At 49.7% G+C, this 24,577-nt stretch overlaps 1 protein-coding gene across 4 annotated transcripts in view; it reads left to right on the top strand.

Moving 5' to 3' along the window:
- The window catches only part of ABR (ABR activator of RhoGEF and GTPase), a 100,418-nt gene that overhangs the window by 23,275 nt on the left and 52,566 nt on the right, over window positions 1-24,577 (top strand). Inside the window, exon 1 of one of the 4 annotated variants that reach the window (XM_072978648.2) lies at window positions 21,859-22,250. The exons of the other annotated variants lie outside the window; for them this stretch is intronic. Within the exon in view, the coding sequence (XP_072834749.2) occupies window positions 22,190-22,250 (61 nt within the window). The 5' untranslated portion in view covers window positions 21,859-22,189. Of the gene's footprint in view, window positions 1-21,858; window positions 22,251-24,577 lie in introns of those variants that run through there. 4 annotated transcript variants of the gene reach the window in all.

Here is a 24,577-nt window from a genome sequence, read left to right as displayed (position 1 = left end):
AGGGGCTTATGATGATGATGATGTCCGATCATGGTTATGTCCTGAGATTCCGCCATGTACTCCTTTCTCTTCCCACTCGCTCTCTCTTTTTTAAAAAAAAGCCATATTTTTTTTCCTAAAGAGGGACGAGAAGTATAGCTTTTGAGGTGTTGTTCCACTTCATCCCTTATCCTCCCTTTAATTTGGCTGATGGAGTTTGTAGTCCCACAAGATCTGAAGGGCCACAGACTCCCTACCCCTTCCTAGATAAATTAAAACGTTCCCTCTTGTTTCCTGAAAGAAAAGGAGCAGTTGTTTTCAAAGGAAAATATGGAATATTTAGTGGAGATTTCTCCTAACTTTTGGGAACCTTGTTAATTTTTTTAAATCCTAATTCCGACATCTAGAGTTGCATCTGGGAGATCCTGGCAACTGTGGACCCCGGAAGGAATGGTTGCCAGCCTTGTGCAAGGCCGCCGTGCCCCAAACGCCGCGCCGCCTTGCCTCCTGCAGGGTGCGGAAGGCCTTCCCCAGGCCAGGAAACTGGGCTTCCCTCTTGCTTCCGGGAATGCTCTCCGCTTCGGCCCCGTGCAACGCTCGCTGGCAGTGGGGCCCGTGGGGTTGGGTGGGGCCCTCCGGTTTAGGGCAGAGACCGGCGATTGTAGAGGGAAATACATCCGGTTTGACTTCAACCAGATTATGGGCTTAGCCACGGAGGAGATTGTCCACTGGAACTGAGTTCAGCCGCCACAGACATGACGAGAGACGAACTCCGATTGATTGATTGATTGATTGTATTTTTACCACACCTCTCTGGCCAGACGACCACTCGAGGTGGCTCCTGATGGTCTCTATCCCGCGGCCTTCAAACATTGGCCCTCCTCCTGAATTGCAATCAGACTGACCAGTCAGTGGGGTTGTATTAAAGCTCAGGAAAACAGAAAGGTGGGCATGAGATGGACAGACTCCCCTGGGGGGGGGGGAGGAGGCGCCTCCATGCGGGGGGGGGCTTGCTGGAAACCCCTCTCCGGCTCAGGGACGGATCCAGGCTGCGCCCTGAGGTTTCCAAGGGGAGGGCGACCCCCTCCAGCCCTGATCCCTGGGCTGACCCAGGGCACGCCCTCTCTCCCCCTCCCTCTGGTCTGGACAGCTCCCGGGGGGGGGGGGAAGGGGGAGGGACAATGGAATGGGCAGAGTTACCTCCAGCAGGTTCCTCCTGAGCCCCCCCCCCCCAAAAAATAAACTTTGGTTTCCATGCCAGTTCTGGGGGTCAGGACAGATGGAAATCAAATAAAAATATTTTTTTTAACTAGGCCACAGATTTCCTATGATGAAGAAACATTTTGTCTTCTCGTTCCTTTCATGAAGATGATTATTTCCCTGTGAGTTCCCTTTGTTTTTTATTCCTTTTTAAAATATGGTTTTATTTTTATGGTGTTGATGCCTTATTTGGTGCTTGATTTAAAACATCAAGTCCATTTCTGGAATCAGTGGAAATCAGTCCAATGTGGAGACTCCCGGCCTTTCTCTCACACCCCCCCCCCCGGGGTGCGTCTGCAGAGTCCGAGCAAGACCCGGGGTCTCCTTCAGCCTGACCCACCTCGATGGAAAACACGAGCGTTGCAAGGGTGGCCACAGCCAAGGAGCCTTGACTCGAGACCTGCCGGTTCTGAACCTCTGGACTCCGGTGGACTCTGAGGTTTGCACTCTGTACATGATCCAGAAAAGAGAGACCCCCCCCAAAGCCACACAGATCTGCATCTTCATAAACATAGATCACAAGAAAGATTTTTATTGAAATACATCAGTGGTTAATGTATGATTACTGTGGGAAAGTAATAATAATAATAATAATAATAATAATAATAATAATAATAATAATAATAATAATAATAATAATAATAATAATAATAATAATAATACGATATGGATTTGGTCCAATCTTTGGTGTCATTTTTGTCGCCCCTGCAAGGGAACCTCACCCAGCGTGCAGGCAGGGGAAGGGGTCGTCTCCAGCAGGGACTGAATAGGCACCAGGAGCCCCTCCTTGATGTGCAGCCCTGATGGAGATTCTGGCACATCCACAGGGGAGCAGCAGAGACAGCAGGCGATGGATCTCCTTTTCTTTTCCACCCGCACTCCCTGCTTCCGGGGGCATCCTGCTGGAGTCTCTATTGTGGAGGGCTCTCCAACCACAGTTCTCGGAAACCTGCTGGAACGTTTTCTCATGCCTGCAAAGAACGATGGCAAGGTTTGTTCTCAGTCAAGCCGAGGGAATTTCAGAGAGAGAGGGAGCCCTGGGAGGAGCCTGTCAGCTGAAGGCCCGTCTGTTTGGGACCACGAAAGGTTTGGGTGAGAGAATCAGCCAGTTTCCAAAGAGAGGAGGAGGAGGAGGAGGAGGAAAAGACGATGGCTTGACCGACGGTGTTCCTGTTGCAGACGACCAAGAGATGGGACGGCACTGAAGGCGTGGAGAGAGTAGGCAGAGCTCAGAAGGAGACAGGGACTGAAATTTGGCAAATAGCGAGGATGGGAAAGCAGTGCAGAGACTCGAGGCTGCCCCGTGAGCTTGGGCTCTTTAGTGTGTTCCTGGTGCCGACGGAGGATGCTAGCAGAAGGCAGAAGATGAAAACCTGCACTTCGTCTTCTCCCTCCAGGGCCACTGGGGCCAAGGCACAGGTCTCCATTGAGGCTGGTTGAGGGAATGTCTGTCTCTGAAGGGCGCTGTCTCCCTCTCTCACCCTCGAGCAGGACACGCTCGGTGCTTCTTTTGCAGGTCTCTGGCCTTCCTCGATGCTTGAAAGCCGCCTGCCTTGACTCGAACGTGTCCAAGAACCAGAGGGCGGCTGCTCTAGAGAAGGTGAGCCAGCTGATGGAGAGACCGAAGTTGTCTTCCTGCCGTAGGACGAAGGCCGTTCTGTTTTCGGTGCTCTGTCTAGGCTCCAGCTTGGAGCTGAGCGAGAGAGCAAGAGAGCGGCTTTGAGTTCCCGCTGCAGAGGTGAGAGGCGATGGAGGGATTTCCTGATTCCTCTCTCAGTCTCTGGATGCCGACCCCACAGCAGCATCTCTTGTCATATTCTGTGCATGGATTACAGGGGATTGACTATCCGAATCGGTGGTTCAGAGATGGATATAATAAACGACAAAAGTGGGAGGGACCTTACAGAAGCAGAAGACATCAAGAAGAGGCGGCAAGAATACGCAGAGGATTTCTATCAGAAAGATCTGGATGTCTCGGACAACCCAGACAGTGTAGTTGCTGACCTTGAGCCAGACATCCTGGAGAGTGAAGTCAAGTGGGCGTTAGAAAGGGTGGCTAACAACAAGGCCAGTGGAGGTGATGGCATTGCCAAAGAATGCTCCAACTACTGTACGTTGCACTCATTTCACACGCTAGCAAGGTTATACTCAAAATCCTCCAAGGTAGGCTACAACAGTATGTGGACCGAGAACTCCCAGAAGTGCAAGCTGGATTTCGAAGGGGCAGAGGAGCTAGAGACCAAATTGCTAACATGCGCTGGATTATGGAGAAAGCCAGAAAAAAGTTACAGAAAAACATCTACTTCTGCTTCATTGACTAAGCAAAAGCCTTTGACTGTGTGGACGAAAGCAAACTATGGCAAGTTCTTAAAGAAATGGGAGTGCCTGACCACCTTATCTATCTACTGAGAAACCTATATGTGGGACAGGAAGCAACAGTTAGAACTGAATATGGAACAACGGATTGCTCCAAAATTGGGAAAAGAGTACGACAAGGCTGTATATTGTCCCCCTGCTCCTTTAACTTATACGCAGAATACATCATGCGAAAGGCCGGACTGGAGGAATCCCAAGCCGGAATTAAGACTGCCGGAAGAAATATCAACAACCTCCAATATGCAGATGATACCAGTATGATGGCAGAAAGGGAGGAGGAATTAAATGAGGGTGAAAGAGGAGAGTGCAAAAAACGGTCTGAAGCTCAACATAAAAAAAAAAAACCCAAGATCATGGCCACTGGCCCCATCACCTCCTGACAAATAGAAGGGGAAGATATGGAGGCAGTGAGAGATTTTACAGTAGTACCTTGACTTACGAAATTAACCCGTATTGGAATGGTGGCCATAAGTCAAAATTTTCGCAAGTCGAAGCACCATTTCCCATAGGAATGCATTGAAAACCGATTAATCCATTCTGGCCAAAGAAAAAAAAAATACCCCCCCCCCCAAATAAAAATAAAACACTGCAGGCCCCTGGGCCTGCAAAAAGCCGAAACAAATCCAAAAATAAACATTGGAGCAAGTCCCACACTAGTACTGCAAAATAAAATAATCAAAAAACAAAACAACACAGAAACATACACCCCAGCCCAAACCTACCTGCCAAAATCCACCCAGAACAACTTTTTTTAAAGAAAAAAAAAAGCAGCAGCGATCGCGGCAGCGGGGGACCCCCAGGAAGCTGAGCTCAGACGGGATGGTCCAGCGGCTCGCCTCCCGGCGATGGCGTCAGCAGCGGTGGAAGCCAGGGAGGCTGAGCCTCCCTTTTCCTAACCGTTGGGGCAAAAGAGCTCCTAAGAAGCAGCCTCTTCGCCACCAATGGTTTGAATTTCCTGCCCTTGACCTACGAATGTCCCTACTTACAGACATTTTGACCTACGGACTGCTCCAGCTGGAAAAATTTACATGTACTTGCAGCCGGAGCTGTCTGTAGGTCAATATGTCCGTAAGTAGGGACGTTCGTAGGTTGAACTACCACTGTACTTTCTTGGGCTCCATGATCACTGCAGATGGTGACAAAATTAAAAGACGCCTGCTTCTTGGGAGGAAAGTAATGACAAACCTTGACAGCATCTTAAAAAGCAGAGACATCACCTTGCCGACAAAAGTCCGCATAGTCAAAGCTATGGCTTTTCCTGTGGTGATGCATGGAATTGAGAGCTGGACCATAAAGAAAGCTGACCACTGAAGAATTGATGGTTTTTGACATATGATGCTGGAGGAGACTCTTGAGAGTCCCCTGGATTGCAAGGAGAACAAACCTATCCATTTGGAAGGAAATCAACCCTGAGTGCTCACTGGAAAGACAGATGCTGAAGCTAAGGCTCCAGTACTTTGGCCATCTCATGAGAAGAGAAGACACCCTGGAAAAGACCCTGATGCTGAGAAAGTATTGTAGCCTCAGCTTCAGGATCTGTCCTTCCAGTGAGCACTCAGGGTTGATTTCCTTCAGAATTGATAAGTTTGTTCTCCTTCCAATCCAGGGGGCTCTCAAGAGTCTCCTCCAGCACCACAATTCAAAAGCATCAATTCTTTGATGGTCAGCCTTCTTTATGGTCCGGCTCTCACTTCCATACATCACTACTGGGAAAACGATAGCTTTGACTATGTGGACCTTTGTCGGCAACGTGATGTATCTGCTTTTTAAGATGCTGTCGAGGTTTGTCGTCTTTTAACAAAATTAAAAGACGCCCCTAGCAGGCGTCTTTTAATTTCGTGGCTGCTGTCCCCATCTGCAGTGATCATGGAGCCCAAGAAAGTAAAATCTGTCACTGCCTCCATATCTTCCCCTTCTATTTGCCAGGAGGTGATGGGGCCAGTGGCCATGATCTTAGTTTTTTTTTTTATGTTGAGCTTCAGACCGTTTTTTGCACTCTCCTCTTTCACCTCATTTAATTCCTCCTCCCTTTCTGCCATCAGAGTGGTATCATCTGCATATCGGAGGTTGTTGATATTTCTTCCGGCAATCTTAATTCCAGTTTGGGATTCCTCCAGTCCAGCCTTCCGCATGATGTAGTCTGCATATAGGTTAAATAAGCCGGGGGACAATATACAGCCTTGTCATACTCCTTTCCCAATTTTGAACCAATCAGTTGTTCCATATTCAGTTCTAACTGTTGCTTCCTGTCCCACATACTGAGATAGATAAGGTGATCAGGCACTCCCATTTCTTTAAGAACTTGCCATAGTTTGCTTTCGTCCACAAAGTCAAAGGCTTTTGCTAATCAATGAAGCAGAAGTAGATGTTTTTTTGGAACTTTTTTCTGGCGTTCTCCATAATGCTGTGCATGTTAGAAATTTGGTCTCTAGTTCCTCTGCCCCTTCGAAATCCAGTTTGTACTCCTGGCGGTTCTCAGTCCACATACTGCTGAAGCCTACCTTGGAGGATTTTGAGCACAACCTTGCTAGTGTGTGAAATGAGTGCAATTGTACAGTAGTTGGAGCATTCTTTGGCACTGCCCTTCTTCGGGATTGGGATGTAGACTGATCTTTCCAATCCTCTGGCCACTGTTGGGTTTTCCATACTTGCTGGCATATTGAATGTAGCACCTTAACAGCATCATCTTTCAAGATTTTAAGTAGTTCAACTGGAATGCCATCACCTCCACTGGCCTTGTTGTTAGCCAGGCTTTCTAAGGCCCACTTGACTTCACTCTCCAGGATGTCTGGCTCAAGGTCAGCAACCACACTATCTGGGTTGTACAGGTTATCCAGATCTTTCTGATATAATTCCTCTGCATATTCTTGCTGCCTCTTCTTGATCTCTTCTGCTTCTGTGAGGTCCTTCCCATTTTTGGCCCAATCTTCTGGCTAATATTTGTCACCCTGGGAAGGGAACCTCACCCGATGTGCACACAGGGATCCTCTCCAACATGGACTGAATGGGCAACAAGAGGGCCTCCTGGTATGCCGCCGTGATGATTTTCGGGCACACATACAGATGCTGCAGGTACATTTGGGGGAGGCCCCGCCGTCGGTCTCCATGGGGGAGTACTCCTCGTCGGTCCATGGGGGAGTACTCCTCGTTGATCTCCATGGGGGAGTACTCCTCGTTGATCTCCATGGGGGAGTACTCCTCGTCAATGTCCATGGGGGAGTACTCCTCATCGATCTCCATGGGGGAGTACTCCTCGTCGATGTCCATGGGGGAGTACTCCTCGTCGATGTCCATGGGGGAGTACTCATCAATGTCCATGGGGGAGTACTCCTCGTCGATATCCATGGGGGAGTACTCCTCGTCAATGTCCATGGGGGAGGCCTCGCCATCAATCTCCATGGGGGAGTACTCCTCGTCAATGTCCATGGGGGAGGCCTCGCCGTCAATCTCCATGGGGGAGTACTCCTCATCAATGTCCATGGGGGAGTACTCCACGTCGATCTCCATGGGGGAGTACTCCTCGTTGATCTCCATGGGGGAGTACTCCACGTCGATGTCCATGGGGGAGTACTCCTCGTCGGTCCATGGGGGAGTACTCCTCGTTGATCTCCATGGGGGAGTACTCCTCGTTGATCTCCATGGGGGAGTACTCCTCGTCAATGTCCATGGGGGAGTACTCCTCATCGATCTCCATGGGGGAGTACTCCTCGTCGATGTCCATGGGGGAGTACTCCTCGTCGATGTCCATGGGGGAGTACTCATCAATGTCCATGGGGGAGTACTCCTCGTCGATATCCATGGGGGAGTACTCCTCGTCAATGTCCATGGGGGAGGCCTCGCCATCAATCTCCATGGGGGAGTACTCCTCGTCAATGTCCATGGGGGAGGCCTCGCCGTCAATCTCCATGGGGGAGTACTCCTCGTCAGTCTCCATGGGGGAGTACTCCTCGTCAATGTCCATGGGGGAGTACTCCTCGTTGATCTCCATGGGGGAGTACTCCACGTCGATGTCCATGGGGGAGTACTCCTCGTTGATCTCCATGGGGGAGTACTCCTCGTCGATGTCCATGGGGGAGTACTCGTTGGTCTCCATGGGGGAGTACTCCTCGTCGATGTCCATGGGGGAGTACTCCTCGTCGATGTCCATGGGGGAGTACTCCTCGTCGATATCCATGGGGGAGTACTCCTCATCGATGTCCATGGGGGAGTACTCCTCATCGATGTCCATGGGGGAGTACTCCTTGTCGATGTCCATGGGGGAGTACTCGTTGGTCTCCATGGGGGAGTACTCCTCGTCGATGTCCATGGGGGAGTACTCCTCGTCGATGTCCATGGGGGAGTACTCCTTGTCGATGTCCATGGGGGAGTACTCCTCGTCGATATCCATGGGGGAGTACTCCTCATCAATGTCCATGGGGGAGTACTCCTCGTCGATGTCCATGGGGGAGTACTCCTCGTCGATATCCATGGGGGAGTACTCCTCGTCGATATCCATGGGGGAGTACTCCTCGTCGATATCCATGGGGGAGTACTCCTCGTCGATATCCATGGGGGAGTACTCCTCGTCAATGTCCATGGGGGAGTACTCCTCATCGATCTCCATGGGGGAGTACTCCTCGTCGATGTCCATGGGGGAGTACTCCTCGTCGATCTCCATGGGGGAGTACTCCTCGTCGATGTCCATGGGGGAGTACTCCTCGTCGATGTCCATGGGGGAGTACTCCTCGTCGATGTCCATGGCGGAGTACTCCTCGTCAATGTCCATGGGGGAGGCCTCGCCGTCAATCTCCATGGGGGAGTACTCCTCATCGATGTCCATGGGGGAGTACTCCTCGTCAATGTCCATGGGGGAGGCCTCGCTGTCAATGTCCATGGGGGAGGCCTCGCCGTCAATCTCCATGGGGGAGTACTCCTCATCAATGTCCATGGGGGAGTACTCGCCGTCAATCTCCATGGGGGAGTACTCCTCGTCAGTCTCCATGGGGGAGTACTCCTCGTCGATCTCCATGGGGGAGTACTCCGCGTCGATGTCCATGGGGGAGTACTCCTCGTCGATGTCCATGGGGGAGTACTCATCGATGTCCATGGGGGAGTACTCCTCGTTGATCTCCATGGGGGAGTACTCCTCGTCGATGTCCATGGGGGAGTACTCCTCGTCGATGTCCATGGGGGAGTACTCCTCGTCGATCTCCATGGGGGAGTACTCCTCGTCGATGTCCATGGGGGAGTACTCCTCGTCAATGTCCATGGGGGAGTACTCCTCGTCGATGTCCATGGGGGAGTACTCCTCGTCAATGTCCATGGGGGAGGCCTCGCCGTCAATGTCCATGGGGGAGGCCTCGCCGTCAATCTCCATGGGGGAGTACTCCTCGTCAGTGTCCATGGGCGAGTACTCCTCGTCGATGTCCATGGCGGAGTACTCCTCGTCGATGTCCATGGGGGAGTACTCCTCGTCGATCTCCATGGGGGAGTACTCCTCGTCAATGTCCATGGGGGAGTACTCCTCGTCGATGTCCATGGCGGAGTACTCCTCGTCGATGTCCATGGGGGAGTACTCCTCGTCGATCTCCATGGGGGAGTACTCCTCGTCGATGTCCATGGGGGAGTACTCCTCGTCGATGTCCATGGGGGAGTACTCCTCGTCGATCTCCATGGGGGAGTACTCCTCGTCGATGTCCATGGGGGAGTACTCCTCGTCAATGTCCATGGGGGAGTACTCCTCATCGATCTCCATGGGGGAGTACTCCTCGTCGATGTCCATGGGGGAGTACTCCTCGTCGATGTCCATGGGGGAGGCCTCGCCGTCAATCTCCATGGGGGAGTACTCCTCGTCGGTCTCCATGGGGGAGTACTCCTCGTCGGTCTCCATGGGGGAGTACTCCTCGTCGATGTCCATGGGGGAGGCCTCGCCGTCAATCTCCATGGGGGAGTACTCCTCGTCGATCTCCATGGGGGAGTACTCCTCGTCGATGTCCATGGGGGAGGCCTCGCCATCGATGTCCATGGGGGTGTCCCTGCCGTCAATCTCCATGGGGGCATCCCTGCCGTCAATGTCCATGGGGGCGTCCCTGCCGTCAATGTCCATGGGGGCATCCCTGCCATCAATGTCCATGGAGGTGTCCCCGCCGTTGATCTCCATGGGGGTGGCCTTGCCTTCGGTCTCCATGGGGGCGGCCTTGCCGTCGGTCTCCATGGGGGTATCCCCGCCGTTGATCTCCATGGAGGCGGCCTCCTCTTCCTTTTCCCACTTCTCTTTCTCATCCTGAGCAGTCAGGACCTGCGGGGACCTCTGAAGCCTTATTCCGTGTTCCAGATCTTCTCTGGGAGTCGCTCCAAGAGGCAGAAGGCCCCCCAAGGGTTGAGAAACCCATCTGGGAAGCCCCCGCCTGGGCTGGGCTGTTCTCCTCCTCCCGTGAGCTTCAAGGTCCTCTTTTCTGGGGAGGTTCAGGAATGGGAGACGCCATTGCTGGATGGGGCTGGAGAGACGTGCCCTCTGTTCTTTCCCCCCAGTCCTTGTTCCCTCAGGCCCTTGCCCCTTTGCTGGTCTTTGCTCGTACACCTGGGACCAGAAAGAGAAAATGAAGAGAAAGGTCCGGCATGAATGAGAGTAAAGAGTAACTAGTTCTGCTTCGTGGCCTCTGTGAATTCACACATAAGGGTTTAGTCTGCGCCTGCGCTCACGTTCTCGGAGAATTCTAGAGCTAAAAGTAACCATTTCATGGGATGATTCCCCCATGAGGCGCCCATGCTCTTCCCACCCAAGATTCCCCTCAGTTCCTTTTTTCCGCCATGCTGGAAAGTTCTACAGAGAACCAGAGCTATTTCTACATAGTTTTTCCCTTAACTTATTGATCACCTCCCTCTCAATCGGATACTTTCCCTTCTCAATTATCTAATCTACGATCCCCCGTGAGTTATTTTCGTTTTCCTTTGCCAGCCGTTTGGCTTGCCCCCACCACACACACACACACGTGTCAACTCATTTACTTCTTTCTCCTTTCCCGCCTTTTTTTCGGCCTCCTCTTTTTGACTCTCGGGCACCTTAATGATTTTCTGCCTGAGTAAGCTACATCTTACCCAGATACGTGCAGCCAGTTCGTTAGCCCTGCACACACACCTCCCTTTCTTTCGGATCCTGTAATAGCTTAAGTTTTATTCTTGGTTTCTTAGTCTTCCATACAAATTTTGTTGTCAGGTGGTCCAATTCTTTGAAATATTTGAAATTTAGTAATATTGGTAGATTTTGAAAGAGGAATAAAAGTTTAGGCAAAATCATCATTTTTATCGTTGCAATTCTTCCCATCAATGACAGTTGTAGCTTCTTTCTTTCTTCCAGGTGTTTCTGAGTTTCCTTCTGTATTCTAAGATAGTTCTCTTTCATTAAGTTGCTGGGTTTTTTGGTGATGATGACTCCTAAATCATCCTAAATGATTTTTTGTACTTCTTCAAAATTATTTTCCTTCACCAGATTTCCTTCTTCTTTCTTTATGTTTTTAATCATAGCTTTTGTTTTTTGGTAATCGTTTTTGAGACCTGCCACTTGTCCATAATCTTCTATGATTCTCAATACTTCATCTAGGTCTTCATGAGGATTTTCAAGTATTATCACCAGATCGTCTGCATAAGTTTGTAACTTGAATTCTTCACCTCTAATTTTTAGTCCTTTAACTCTCATTAGCTCTTATCTGCCTATTTAGGATTTCCAAAGTTAGTATAAATAAAAGAGGGAATAGCGGACAACCCTGTCTTGTGCCTTGTTCATTCGATATGCTCTCCGTTAAATTCCTGTTGACCTTAATCATGGCTTCCTGCTTAGATTATATTGTTTTGATTATTTGTAGAAATTTCCCTTCCACTCCCATTTTCTTTAGTTGTAGCATCATAAATTCTCAATTGACATTATCGAAGGCTTTTTCTGCATTTAAAAAGATTAGCATCATCTGCTTTTCTGGATGTAATTCATAATATTCTCAAATGTCTATTATGGTCCTTATGTTTGATGACAATTTCCTTCTAGGGAGGAAACCTGTTTGGTCTGTATGTATTATTTCTCTCAATATTTCCTTTAATCTTGATGCCCAGATGGTTGTAAAGATCTTATAATCAATATTTAGAAGAGAGATTGGTCTGTAGTTCTTGATTTTATTCTTTTCGGTCCCCTCTTTATGTATTAACGTGATATGTGCCTCTTTCCATGAATTTGGTATCACCCCCTTAGACTCGATATCTTCAGTTAACTTCTTAAATTGAGGACTTAAGAGTTCTTCAAACACCTTATAATATTCAGCTGGAAGTCCATCTGGTCCAGGGGATTTCCCACTTTTCTGTTTTTTCCAAGCCTGTTGAATCTCCTCCAATGTAATTGATTTGTTTAATTTCTCCAGTTGTTGGGGGTTAAGCCTCCATTTTGGAGTTTTGTTCAAGTATTGGATTTGCTTCTCCTGCTCAACATCTCTTTCTTTTTCAATCTCTTTTTGTATGTAGATTTCCTTCTCTTGCTTATTCAGTATTCCCGTCATTCTTGTTTTTTCTCTTTTTTTATTCTATATGCTAACCATCTTCCTGGTTTATTTGCATTTTCGAAGAAGTTCTGTCTCGCCAATTTTATTTTTTTTCTCCGTCCCTTCTTGTTCTAACAGATTAATTTTATGCTGTAAGATAGCTATTTTGTTCAATAAATTCTTGTTAGTTGGGGACTTCTTTAGTTCCGTTTCCTCCTTTTTTAAGGACATTATTAAGGTATGGTATTGTTTATTCCTCTCCTTCTTCCTTTGTATATTACATTCTATTGCCCAAGCACGAAAAAAATGCTTTCACAGCGTCCCATATCACTGTCATCTCTGTGTCCTGGGGTTTGTTCGTCTGGAAGAAGAAATTTAATTCCTTTCTAATTTTATCCAATAATGGTTTTTCTCTCAGTAGGTAACTGTTCAGCTTCCATGAGCCTCTTCTTGCTATCTGTCCTAAGTTCAGCCATATTGGATTGTGGTCTGAGTATGTGTTTTGTTCACTTGGTAGATGAATTCCGCTGAGATCCAGCAGTTATCTATTCTTGACCAGGAGTCGTGTCTATTTGAATAGAATGTGTAGTCTTTTCTTTTTCGATATCTGGTTCTCCTTATGTCTATTAGACTTGATTCTTCTGCCATTTCCAGAAATACTTTGGGTATCACATTCCTTCTTCTTTTCCTCTCATTTCCATTTCCCATGGATGTATCCTTTTCTTTATTCACTATTGCATTAAAATTACCCATGATGCATATTTTCTCTTCTGCCTTCGGAATTAATTCCTCAGCTGAAGATAAAATTTATACTGGGTATTACCCCTACACCCAAAAATGGCAGGGCCTGTTGCCCCTGCACCCCAAAAATGGCATAAATCAATAAATCAAGAAATCAAGAAATCAAGAAATCAATAAATAAAGACCAGAAGTTTATTAAGGTGATGAATTGCATCACAAAGATGTTACCCCTACACCCAAAAATGGCAGGGCCTGTTGCCCCTGCACCCCAAAAATGGCATGAATGAATGAATGAATGAATGAATGAATGAATAAATAAATAAATAAATAAATGCCTTTCTATTTATACTTTAAAATGTTATATATCTGCTACTGTTGCCCATTAACCAGATGATTCTGGTCCAGTATAACTTTTGTCTCACTCTGTGGTCCCACATCTTCTCAGAGGACTCAGTGCCACCCGTCCTCCATGTCAACGCTTTGTTCCTCTATGGTCGATGGCTAATTCTAAATTCACTCACGTGCCCGCCATTCGAGCCCATTTTCTCTTCAAATGCAAAATTACTTACTTCAAACAGCCTTCCTAGGGGCTGTCATAACACGCGAAATAGCCGGATTGTGATCCGATCCACCTGTTACTCAATTTTCCTGATAAAGTAACTTCCTACTTTAATGTCTCGTTCCTAACCTATTCATGTTCATCTAGGCTTCATCTTACCATCATTCTTCAGATCACCATCATCTCCCCTAGAGCACATGCTCCACCATATTGATGTAAGACCCTCACCAGGGGAATCTTGGGTGGGAGGAGCATGGGTCCCTCATGGGGGAATCATCCTATAAAATTGTTACTTTTAGCTCTAGAATACTCCGGGAACGTCAGCGCAGGCGCAGACTAAACCCTTACGTGTACATTCACAGAGGTCCCCTCGAAGAACTATGGTTGCAGGTAAGCAACCTGTCTTTTTCCCGTTCTCTTTTTCTGGAGAACGGACACCAGACCCGCTTCCTGTCTCTATGCATTTTGCTTACTTATGGAAAGCAAACCCATAACAGTAAAGCCACAGCCTACCTTCGCCTGGGCGCTGGAAAGCTGGGGTGGCGTTTGACGGACCGCAAAGGGGCGCCTGGAGCATCTCTTGGTTGAGTTGCAGAGGTTTTGAACAAAAGTGAAACTCTGGAGGATCTTCAAGAGGAAAACAATCTGGTAACAGAATGTTACGACCAAGAGGAGAAGAGTCAAGAGGAGGTATCTGATGAAGGTCGCAAGGAGAGTAACCAGAAGCCTGCGCTGGGTCTGCTCCATCCTTGGATCAACACCGATCCCGGAGAGCAGGTGACCCACCAAATAGATGGTTGTAACCAAGATCATCATGGATTCCAAGGTGTTCCGAAAGAAAGTAAAACTCTGCAGGAGTTCCCAAACGAGAACAAACTGAACACATAATGTCATCAAAGTCATAAGAAGAAAAACGATGAGATAGCTGACTGCGGCTGCCAAGATTCTCCCGGAAGCAACCGGGACCTTGCGCCGGGTCTTCGCCATCACTGGATCACGACAGTTGACTGAGCGCCTGTCACTCACCAGATGGGTGGCTGCTGTCCTGGACCAGAGGTTTTATTAGGGTGATGAGCTGCATCACAACATGACCTCACAAAGAGGGGTCAGGGTCCTGTTGCCCCTGCATCCCAAAAATGGCAGGGCCTGTTGCCCCTGCACCCCAAAAAGGGCATAAATCAATAAATAAAGACCAGAAGTTTATTAAGGTGATGAATTGCATCACAAAGATGTTGCCCCTACACCCAAAAATGGCAGGGCCTGTTGCCCCTGCACTAATAAATAAATAAAGAAAGAAAGAAAGAAAGAAAGAAAGTTGGAAACAAGGACACAAGGCGACAGAAAAGCCCTTGTCTCTGCTTTGGAACCCTCGTTTCTCAAAATTCTTTGGACTCTTGCAATGGAATCCTGCCTGGGTCAGGCCAGGTTGTGAGAGACCCCGGTTGGGTGGTCTCCGAAAGAGGAGTCCAGGAAATGTTTGTAACCAAAATCACAGTAGAGACATATCTTTATTTTTTTCAAAAAAAAGTTATTTTAAATATTGGTAGTTGGCCTTCCTTTTGAAAAGGGCCGTTGGTGGCTTTCAAAAGTAAATGACTGTATGCTTTTGTGTGTGTGTGTGTGTGTGTGTTTGTGTTTGTGTGCATGTGGTCCCACTGGAGTTCACATAGTTTTGTCGGAAGTTCTTTTGCTATCAATAAAAATGGATACCAAAAACCAGCATCCATATTATGGGATACCTACCAAGTTTTTTGACTGTGCAGGGATCTCAACCCGTATCCTCCTCTTCCAAATGTAATATTCAAACCATTATACTCGACACTGGCTCGGTCAGAATGTACATAGCCAGAACATCTTGGCATGTATCCTGTTGCAAAGCTATATGGAGAACGCGGGGAAAACATTGACCCGCCGGGAGACTGCCGCTGAAAAGAAGTCCCTACTTCTGTTTCGAGGTCCATTCAGTCAGCTTCTCATTGCACACCCTCTGTGCCCATCCCAAAACCCCAAGGAGCGACTCTTTCATTCATCGCAAGTTAGTCAGACGTTGGGAGTTTGACTCTCCACTGGGCAGGGGCTGATAGGAGACGTTCCCCCCCCCCCGGGTATTTCAGACCCACCCCAAGGATCTCTGGAAGTCACTTCTCTGGAAGAAGCGAGCCCTTTCCCTTGCACCGGAGAGAGGCGTTTGGATTCTCCCGGAGAGGACCATCAAAGAGTCAGGCTGGCGGGGTATCCCCGGGCCCAAGTGTTGGAGGCAACTGTTGGCCCCTTACAGGCAGGAGGGCCAGACCACACAAAAAGAGACCACTTTAGCACTCTCAGGAACCCAAGCCGGGCTTTTCTGGACTGTACTTCTGAAGGGCAGATTTGCACAAAGGACGCCGCTCCGCCAAGGGAGAAGTGTCTTCTGGAAGGAACGGCAATAAGGCTGAGGACGAGAGGGGCCTCCTGCAAAGCAGAGAAGGAGCGGTGCGGTCCTCCTGCCAAGAAAAGGGAAGCCTCTTGCCAAAGGAGGGCACCCGAGGCTGAAAGCCAGGAGGATCAAGGTGTGGACAGTTCCAGAGGAAGCAACCCTGGGGACAGGCAGCTGAAAAAGCCACAGACCGTCAGTCAGAAGGCTGGACTCGCTGAAGAGATTTTTTTTTATTTTTCTTTTTATTTGGATAACTTGGGTTGGGGTTATGGGATTCAGAAGGTAAAAGGAAAGGGAAGAGGATTTGGGTTAGGGGGAGAGGAGAAACAAAAATATACTAACATCCATTCTATTCATATTGCAATATCAAGATTCACGCTCAACTGTTGCACTATTTTTTGCCTTCCATATTTTAGTTCACATTTAGATCCCCACCTCTCCCGGAAAAGTCAACAGCCTCTGCACCCATGGGTGTGTTTTTCTGCTTAGTGTTGACTCAGGGGGCAGGGAAAAAAAGAGATAATTGGTTGGAGCGATGATTAGGGCCGGGCTCCAGAGCAACGAAACAGCCGCCGCACCCTCTGGGTATTATATAGGGATGGTGTGTTTTTCTCAAGCGTGGGCCAGGTGGCTGAGAAGCAGCTCTCCGCAGGCGGATCCTTCCCTTAGCCAAGCCATAAGCCAGTCAGCAAGGCTGTAGCTCCCCCCTCCCCCGTAGTTCACCCTTAAGATCTTCGGCTCTTCCCCTTGCCACACGGTCCACACCGTGGCCCTGTGGGCTAGCTGGACCGGTTGAAAGGGAAGGAAAAAGGAGATGCCACCCAAGTTCCCCTTTTGCTCTGTTGGCAATGACACCGGTGCAGCTGGGGCCAAGGAGGTGGCAGAGATTACCAGAACTCCCTTTGGGGAGCAGGCAGAAATTCAAAGGGTAGAGTAGTCTCGGTCATCTCCACCTCCTGCCTGCCCAAAGGATGGCGTGGATCCCTTTTGATCACAAGGTGGCGCTGGGGGGCTCTCCAAAAAACGGGTGCTGGGATGGGGTGTTCAGAGGGATCCTAAAATTGGCAAGGTGTTTCTCTCTCTCTGTGTCCCTTTCATTCTCTCCGCAAATGATGAGGGTTTTGAGAAGGCCTGGCACAAAACAGGGGGGAGAGGAAAGGAGCCTTCCTTGATGATGGCGCTTGTTTTTCTTCTCCATCAGCTGTCTGTCTTCAGCCCGGGATGTTCTTCCCCGCTTGAAAAAAAATCTTCCTTTGCTCTTCTTACAACCAATGCAGGAAGGGACGGGGTTGTGAAAGCAGGCCGGCCAGCCTCTGAGCATGCACAGAGGGATTTTTGCTGCACTGTCCCCAACATCCTTGAGATCATGGCTGGCTTGGGTGTCACACACTTGAAACGAGCAGGGCAGTGGCTTGTCCTAAAATCAATTTCTGGGTTTCAAAATAAAAAGCTCTCACTGCATATAAAACAAGTCAAGGTGCCTCAGAATGGCTGGCTGTGGCCCTGAAGCTTTGTAAAGCACGGTGGGCCATTAAAAAAAATCCCCCCCATCTCAATGTGACTCTATTTTGTCTGCACTGCCTGGCAGCGGCTGCTTTCCACACCTGGGGGGGGGCAGTGTGGAAGGTGTGTGTCTTTCTCCAGTTCTGTCCAGAGAGAGAGGTGTCACAAATTCGAACCCAGGACCTCCTGTATACAGGCAAAGCACTCCCTTCACTGCGGCCTGGTGTTCTTTCAAGGTGATGTGTGTGGCTTTCCCTGCCCAGGTTCCCCCCCCCCCTTCCGTGCCACGACGCACCAGTGGGGTTGCCAGACCCGTCACCCGCGTGGGCACCTTGCACCGTCCTCGCCGCTGGGCGGTCTGGGTGGCCGTCCCTGGTTTGCGCTAAGCAAGGATCAGCGAGGCTTCGTTCGCTGATCCGAGCGAGGCCACTTGTTCTTTTCACTTGCACGTAATCCCGGGGCTAATTTTGGTGTGTTCTCTCCGCCGCTCATCCTCGGTTTCCCACCTTCTGTTCGTGACTCACCGCCTCCTTCCCTCGTGAGTCACGGGGGCCGGAGAACAAGGGAGTGAACGGGGAGGGGGCTGCGCACTGGGGTGGGGGAGAGAGAGCTAAGTGGGGGGGGTTGAGTTTTTGGCCCTGGGGGGATGAAATTAGTCAGCTGGGGGTTAGTGTATTCCCCCCCCCCCGGTCTTCCACCCTTTTCTGACAGCATCTGGCATGACAGGTCTGCGTGTCTTTTTGCCCGCTTCCTGGTTCCCTAAATTCTCATCGTGCAGGGTTTTTGGGTTCTGCGGTTTGAGATCCAAGATACTTGGAATTTTGATTTTAGGCAGGGAGCCGTGCATCCGAAAAAAACATGGCTCCCGTCCAGGAGATCATGTGCCGAATGAAGAAGCATGCGCCTTCTAAGTTGCCACAAACCTCTTGGTGGTTTTTATAGTAAGAAACGGTGCAGGGTGCCACGCACGAGACACATCGTGGTTGGTACTGCATTTACTATAATCTGTAGTCTTGAGATTTTTCACAATAGGTTTGTATTGAGATGACCTGGGAAGTTTGGTGGTTTGCTTGCTTGCTTACTCATTAATCTATCTATCTGTTTATCTGTTTGCCTAGTTGTTTCTCACGTCCCCTCCTGTTAGGATTTAATTAATTTGTCGGATTAAAACAGTTGCAAATCGGATTTGAAATATGAGCAGAAAACCCAGTGAGGACGATTGTGTTGCAAGCCGACGGGAAGAGGTTTTCGAGGGGGAAAAAAACCCACCCATTTAAATCCTAGATACTCCCAGGCCTTGCTTCACGAGAAGGGGCAGGGTGTGAGATCGTGATCACGATGACAACCGTAATAATAATACAACTTTGGGTTCAGTTTGGGAGTTTTATATAATTAAATTGAGTTGCTTAGCATCAGAGTAGCCTGAGTTGTGTGAACAATCCTTTAGGGTTCATTTGGGGGGGAAAGGAGCAAAAGTGTGGAAAGTCTCTTTTTTATTTTTAAGTAGAAATCCAAGAATGCCCAGCCAGCTGTGCTGGGGGGTTATGGGAGTTGTAGCTGACGAAGTATGTCTTCTCCCAGGCATCTTGCGCGCTTAGAACTCGAACTGCTGATGGCTTGAAGGGGGGGGGGACCCAGAAATATGTGTTTGGTTTGTTATTATGTGCAGTCAGAGACCCCTTGGATAAGCCATCTCCAGAATGTCGTGTCCGGTTCTTGCAAACGTAAGCCTGTGGCTTCCTTTAGAGAGTCTGTGCATCTCGTATTGGGTCTCCCTCTTTCCCTGCTTCCTTCCACCTTTCCCAGCGTGATGGTCTGCTTTTCCAGAGCCTCCTGCCTTCTTACGATGTGCCCAAAGCAGGACAGGTTCAGCGTCGAGAAGAGAGTTCAGGCTTGATTTGATCTCGGATCCCCCTTGTTCATCTGGCTGGCAGCCCAGAGTATGCGCCGAGCTCTCCTCCCGCCCCACCGTTCCGTCCTCAAAGTGGTGTTTGGTCGATGGGTGGTGTTGCCTGCGATGTCATCCGAGGGGGGCAAAGGAGTGGGTGGGAAGTCGAGAGGACGAGGCAGGGGGGAGGAAGGGTGGCCGCCTGCCGCGCCGCCACGATGCCCCCCAGGGACGGACCAGTCGGCAGCACTCAGCGAGGGCCGCCTCTCCGCTTGGCTGGCGCGCTGACATATTGGGGTTGATGTCCTCCGCGTTTCCTTTGGCTAAATGTTAAAACAAAGCAAGGAGAGGGCGGTGGGGGGGGAGCAGAAGGAAGAGGGAGGGAGGGAGGGTGCCCCCCACGTTCTCCTTCCTCGTGGCCTTGGCTTCTGCCTGCCTAGAGAAGAAAGAGAAGAACAATGAGGAGATGGAAGAACCCGTTCGTATTGCGGCACAGAGACCTTTTGCCTCTCTGTTCACGGCTCGGATCGGCAGCATCTTCCCACATTTTGAGGAAAGAATGAGTCCCCCCCCCCGACTGTGACCGACCATCAAGCCCTTTTTTGAATCTGGAGGGGCCAGAGTTTGAACCTGGAGCTTTTTGGTCTACCAAGCAGCAGCACTGCTATATTGTTTTTGGCAAAATAAGGTTCTAGTCCTCATGAACCCAAAGATAACTCTGTCACTGCAGGGTTTTAGGTGGGGAAGGGTCTTCCCCCATCCCCTCTTCCCCAGTCCCTTTCTAATCGGAGGTAAAACCTGGGGCTTTGTCTGTCCAGCACCAGTATTCTAGAATTTTGCAGAGAAAGATTCTAGTCCTCATGTTTTGGAACAAATCTTTGATTTTAAAGGTGTGGTTCCACATGTGACTGTCTCTCCTCCGAGAGCTATTGTATGGAAAACCAGAAATCGCCTCCCAAGAACTTCCAGCATTTGTATTTCTTTCTTTATCTTGTCTGTTCTGGATGGATGTTTCACTTATTCCCCCCCCCCCCCACTTACTCCTCGCGCCCTCTGTTATTCAGAATTTGAACTCTGGCCATTCTGCACCCAAAATGTGGGCCGGGAGCTATTCAAATAAAGCAGAAAGCTTACCGCCCATCACCAGTCAATGGCTTTATGATAGGCGCTGAGCTGAAATCAGAAATTAAGTGTTATAGCAGAATAAGCTATTTATTCCTGGGTTCTGAAAGGGCCTCCTTGCATTTTGTCAGATCCTGAGATTTGGAGCTTCTTAGAAACGAACGAAAAGACCACAAAATTGTGGTGACACCCCTCGCTTGTCCCATATGGATTTATCCAGCCGTGTACTTTTCCATGCAGTGGTCAAGTCTTGCTGAGTTTCACAGGCCTTACTCCAGAGCAGGGTTTCGATATAACGTGTCAGAAATAAAAACCTCCCTTGTAATTACTTTCTTTTTGCAGCAGATGTAACCAAGTTACATGATGATTGCAGCTGAAGATGGGACACCGTTTTCGGGTGTAACTCTTAATTAACTCATCCATCACCGTTACAAGAAGTGTGTAGCCTTGTTTCTCAAATCCCATGTTGTACTACACACTAGTGGCTTGTTGCATTTATGGGCGTAGGGGAAGAATTAACTAAATATAACAGAATACATTTTGAATCAGCAAGAAGAGACAGAGTTACTTTGTCAGCTGTCAAAGTAATTATAACCGTCTGCATTTGTGGGGCCTTGTGTGTGTTTTATAAAGGCAGTTAATGACTTTTAAAAAGTAATTTTCCAAGCTCTGTTGGAAATCATCTCGGCTTCAGTGGGCGAACAGCCTGTCTGGACCAGCTGGTAACTGACAGTTTGGGAGCAAATGGCGAGTTTTTTTAAAAGTTACATTTTTGGGGGGACTAAAACCCACAGAATCTGTCAGTGACAGAGGCCACGTTGGCTGTTGTAATCCCCAGAAGTTCATTGGGGGCGGAGAGAGGAGGAGGGAGAGCCTTTTTTGCTCCGGATAGGCTTTGGGACTACATTTCCCATTATCCCTTGCCCTTGGCTTGTCCGGAGACGGCTGGTCCATGGAGTTGGCTGGGTGGGGGCTTCTGTAGCAAGGAGGCTGACAGAGGACCTGGTGTTCACCGTGTGGGGTCCTCCCTTCCGTGTGCAGAGGGGGGGGCTTCCCCACTGGGCTCCAGGCAAGCCATGATTCTAGCCCTCAGGAGGGAGCCTAGCAAAAGTCAGAGAGCTCGGGGGGGGTGCTTTTTGAGGCCCGGGAGCGCCTGGGGACTTCTTGGGGTGCAGGAGGGGAGTGTGGCCCCCCTCCTGCACAGGATGTGATCGTGGCTTTCCTTGCCCCCCAACCTCGGCTCGTCCTCAGACATCCGCCGCAGGGCACGGGAGACTCATCTTCTCTCTTCCCCCCCATGCCATCCATGGGGGGGGAAAGAGGGGGGTCCCCTCTTCACTGTGGCATCATCATCATCCCCCCCTTCTGTCAGGCAAAAGAGGAGGAGGTGACGGAGCAGGAGGCGGGACAGAAGGTGTCTTCTTCGCCATTGGTGGGCAGCTCCTCCTCGCCTTCTCAACCCCCCCCCAGACGAGCACGCTTTGGAAGTAACCTCCCCCCCCCCCTCTGCCAGCCCCAGACATCCCTCCGGGCAGGGCTGGCGTGTACTCCTCTCTCCCGGTGCCGCCCGCCTGTCCGTCGCAACCCAGTCTCCTTTTGGGTGGGTGGGTGGGTGGGGGGCTTCTCCCCTCCTTGCCCTACTCTCTTTCTCTCCCCCCCCGCCCCGGCCAGGCTGACGTTGGAGGATCCCGACTCCAAATTGGCCTCCTGATTTCTGACCCCCCCTCCCTCCCTCCCTCTCGCCCCCCCCTCCCCAAAAAGCCCCTTCCTTCCCCATCCTCTCTTTGTTTTGAAATGCTGGGCGGCTGGGAGATCTGACGGCTTCTTCTTCCCTTCTCCTCCCGATGGAGCCCCTGAGCCAGCCGGGTCTGCCTCGCCTCTCCTGGATCGACACCCTCTACGGCAGTAGGTCTTCCCTGCCGGGACCTTCCCTTTTTATTTCTTTCTTTATCTGTGTGTGTATGTGGGGTGTGTGTGTGTGTGTGTGGAGATGGGATTAGGGTTTGGTTCTCTGCTCGATCTTTTTTTGGGGGGGGGAGAATGCTCGAGATGCCCGCCTTCCTGGCTGTTTTTTCTCTTCTGTTTTCTTCTTGGTGACGTGGGGTTAGGTGGACTTGGCATCCTGGGTTGGGGGGGGATTGCAAAGGCACAGCACCCCACCATCTCCTTCCCCTTGCCCCCCCCCATCATTTAATGCTTGTTCCTTGCTTTTCCCAAAAACCCTCTCCCGAAGGGGAGGAGGGAGGGGAATGAATTGTGGAAGCCTCCCCCCCCCCCGGATTTTGGCTCTGGGTGTCTGTGACGGATTATATAAAGGCAGGAAAGCTGATGATGAAGCAGAGAGGCTGGTGGGAAAACGGGGAGCAAAGGAGAAGGTATTGCGGGGAGATCATCCCCAAAAACCTCCAAAAAAACCCCCTCCAAAAACCTAGTTAAAGTCCTTGAAGCATTGCTGTGTGTGCCCCCCCCTTAAATCTAGCGTTGCTGTTAATTACCTCTAGCATCGTGTAGACAGGTGTGAGTCACTTACACAACCAGGCTGAGTTTCTTCCCCCCCCCCCACACACAGACCCTTCGCTCACCAACCTCCAGCCCTGTCTACCTGATGCTTCCTTTTTTCATCTCTGCCCCTCCACCCCCAGCCCTGTCCGTTCAATCTGGGACCCCCCCCCTTTCATCCCCCCAAAATGCAGGCAAGGCTTTCGGTTTGATTGCCATGAGGATTTTTTGCGGAGAGATACCATGATGGACGGCGACAGCCAGCCAAGAAGAGGTTGGGCTGGACTGAAGAGGGGAACAACTTGGGGGGAGGACCCTAACCCTAGCCCACCCCCCACCCCTCTGGCCCTCTACTTATTCTCGACCTTTGAACTAAAAGTCTTCATAACAATAATTGTGATGATGGCGATCAGAATCCCATTGGCGCTTTATAGGCACCGTGAAGTCCTCTATGTGGCGGTGGCAAATTGACGCTAATTACTCAGGTGCTGGTTGGGCTTCCGTCACGTGACCAGGAATGTGACTAGCGCCTTGTTAATTAGTGCTAATTTGCCACCATAACTTAACTGAGTTTCTCTTGCACCTAAATTGCCAAAGCGAATTCTGACCGATCGGCCGTTATTGCTGAACACGGACGGAGTCGCTTCTCCGCATTCAGAAGGTGTGAGAGGCGCCTTCTCAGTAATCCTTCTGCAACGACCCTGCAGGGTAGGCTGATTTTTTTTTTACATCCACATTTCCGACTATAGTTTTTTCCTGCCTTTATGGGATGTAAAATCTTTCTCCAGCAGCTTCCACGTGACCTGAAGATGCATTAATAAAAGGTGATACGCAGTCTGAAGGCAGAACTATCCACCAGGAACTTTCTATACGTCAGAACAGCATTTCTCACGTTGGGGCCTTCCTGCCACGTGAGGGGCTGTTGTAGGTCAACTGGCCGTACTGCCTGGGGTGTGTGTGATGGGAATTGTTGTCCTGCCGTTTCCATGTTGGAGAAAGCTGCGTTTGCATGTTAGCGTCGAACAGGCAGGCCTGTGTTCACATCCCCGTTTGGGCTGATCAGCACCGTTGGTGTTGCTGGACTAAGAGCTGCCTGCCCATATGGCCTCCCTCACAGGGTGGTTGTGCATAGAGAATGTGATGAGGTAGAGAACAGAGCCTCCGCTCATCATCATCCTCTTCTTTTTCATTCATGGTCTCCTTTTGCAATAAACATCTCCTGCCTCCCCCCGTTCTGATCTGCTTGTAAAGAGGGGTTTCTGTTTGGGGCAGGAAAGGCCCTGGACTTCATCCAGGCCTGCCTCGGGGACCTCTCATCATCATCACCACCTAGTTACGCTTTTGTTGTTGCAAAAAAAAAAAGAAGTAATTACAAGTGAAGTGTTGTCTATATGTAGTGTAGGCATCCTTCAGTCTCGAAAGACTATGGTATCGTGCTCTGTATGGAGGACTTGGAACAGCGTCTAGTGTGGCTGAGGAGGCCAATTCGAGAGTGACAATCCCTTCCACACTGGAGACAAATCCAATCTGTCCCCTGTCCAGCTCCCTGGTTTTGCTTCCTTTGTGACTTCCTCTTTGCCTCAGCCTGCTGGACAAGGGTCTCTTCAAATTGGGAGAGGCCGTGATGCACTGCCTGCCTCCAGGCTGAACGATCAGATGTCAGAGTTTCCCATCTGTTGAGGTCTATTCCTAAGGCCTTCAGATCCCGCTTGCAGATATCCTTGTATCGCAGC

The sequence above is a fragment of the Pogona vitticeps genome, chromosome 7, assembly GCF_051106095.1.
Source record: "Pogona vitticeps strain Pit_001003342236 chromosome 7, PviZW2.1, whole genome shotgun sequence".
NCBI lineage: Eukaryota > Metazoa > Chordata > Lepidosauria > Squamata > Agamidae > Pogona > Pogona vitticeps.
Note: the sequence above shows the minus strand (reverse complement) of the source record. Positions and strands in the feature narration are given on the sequence as shown.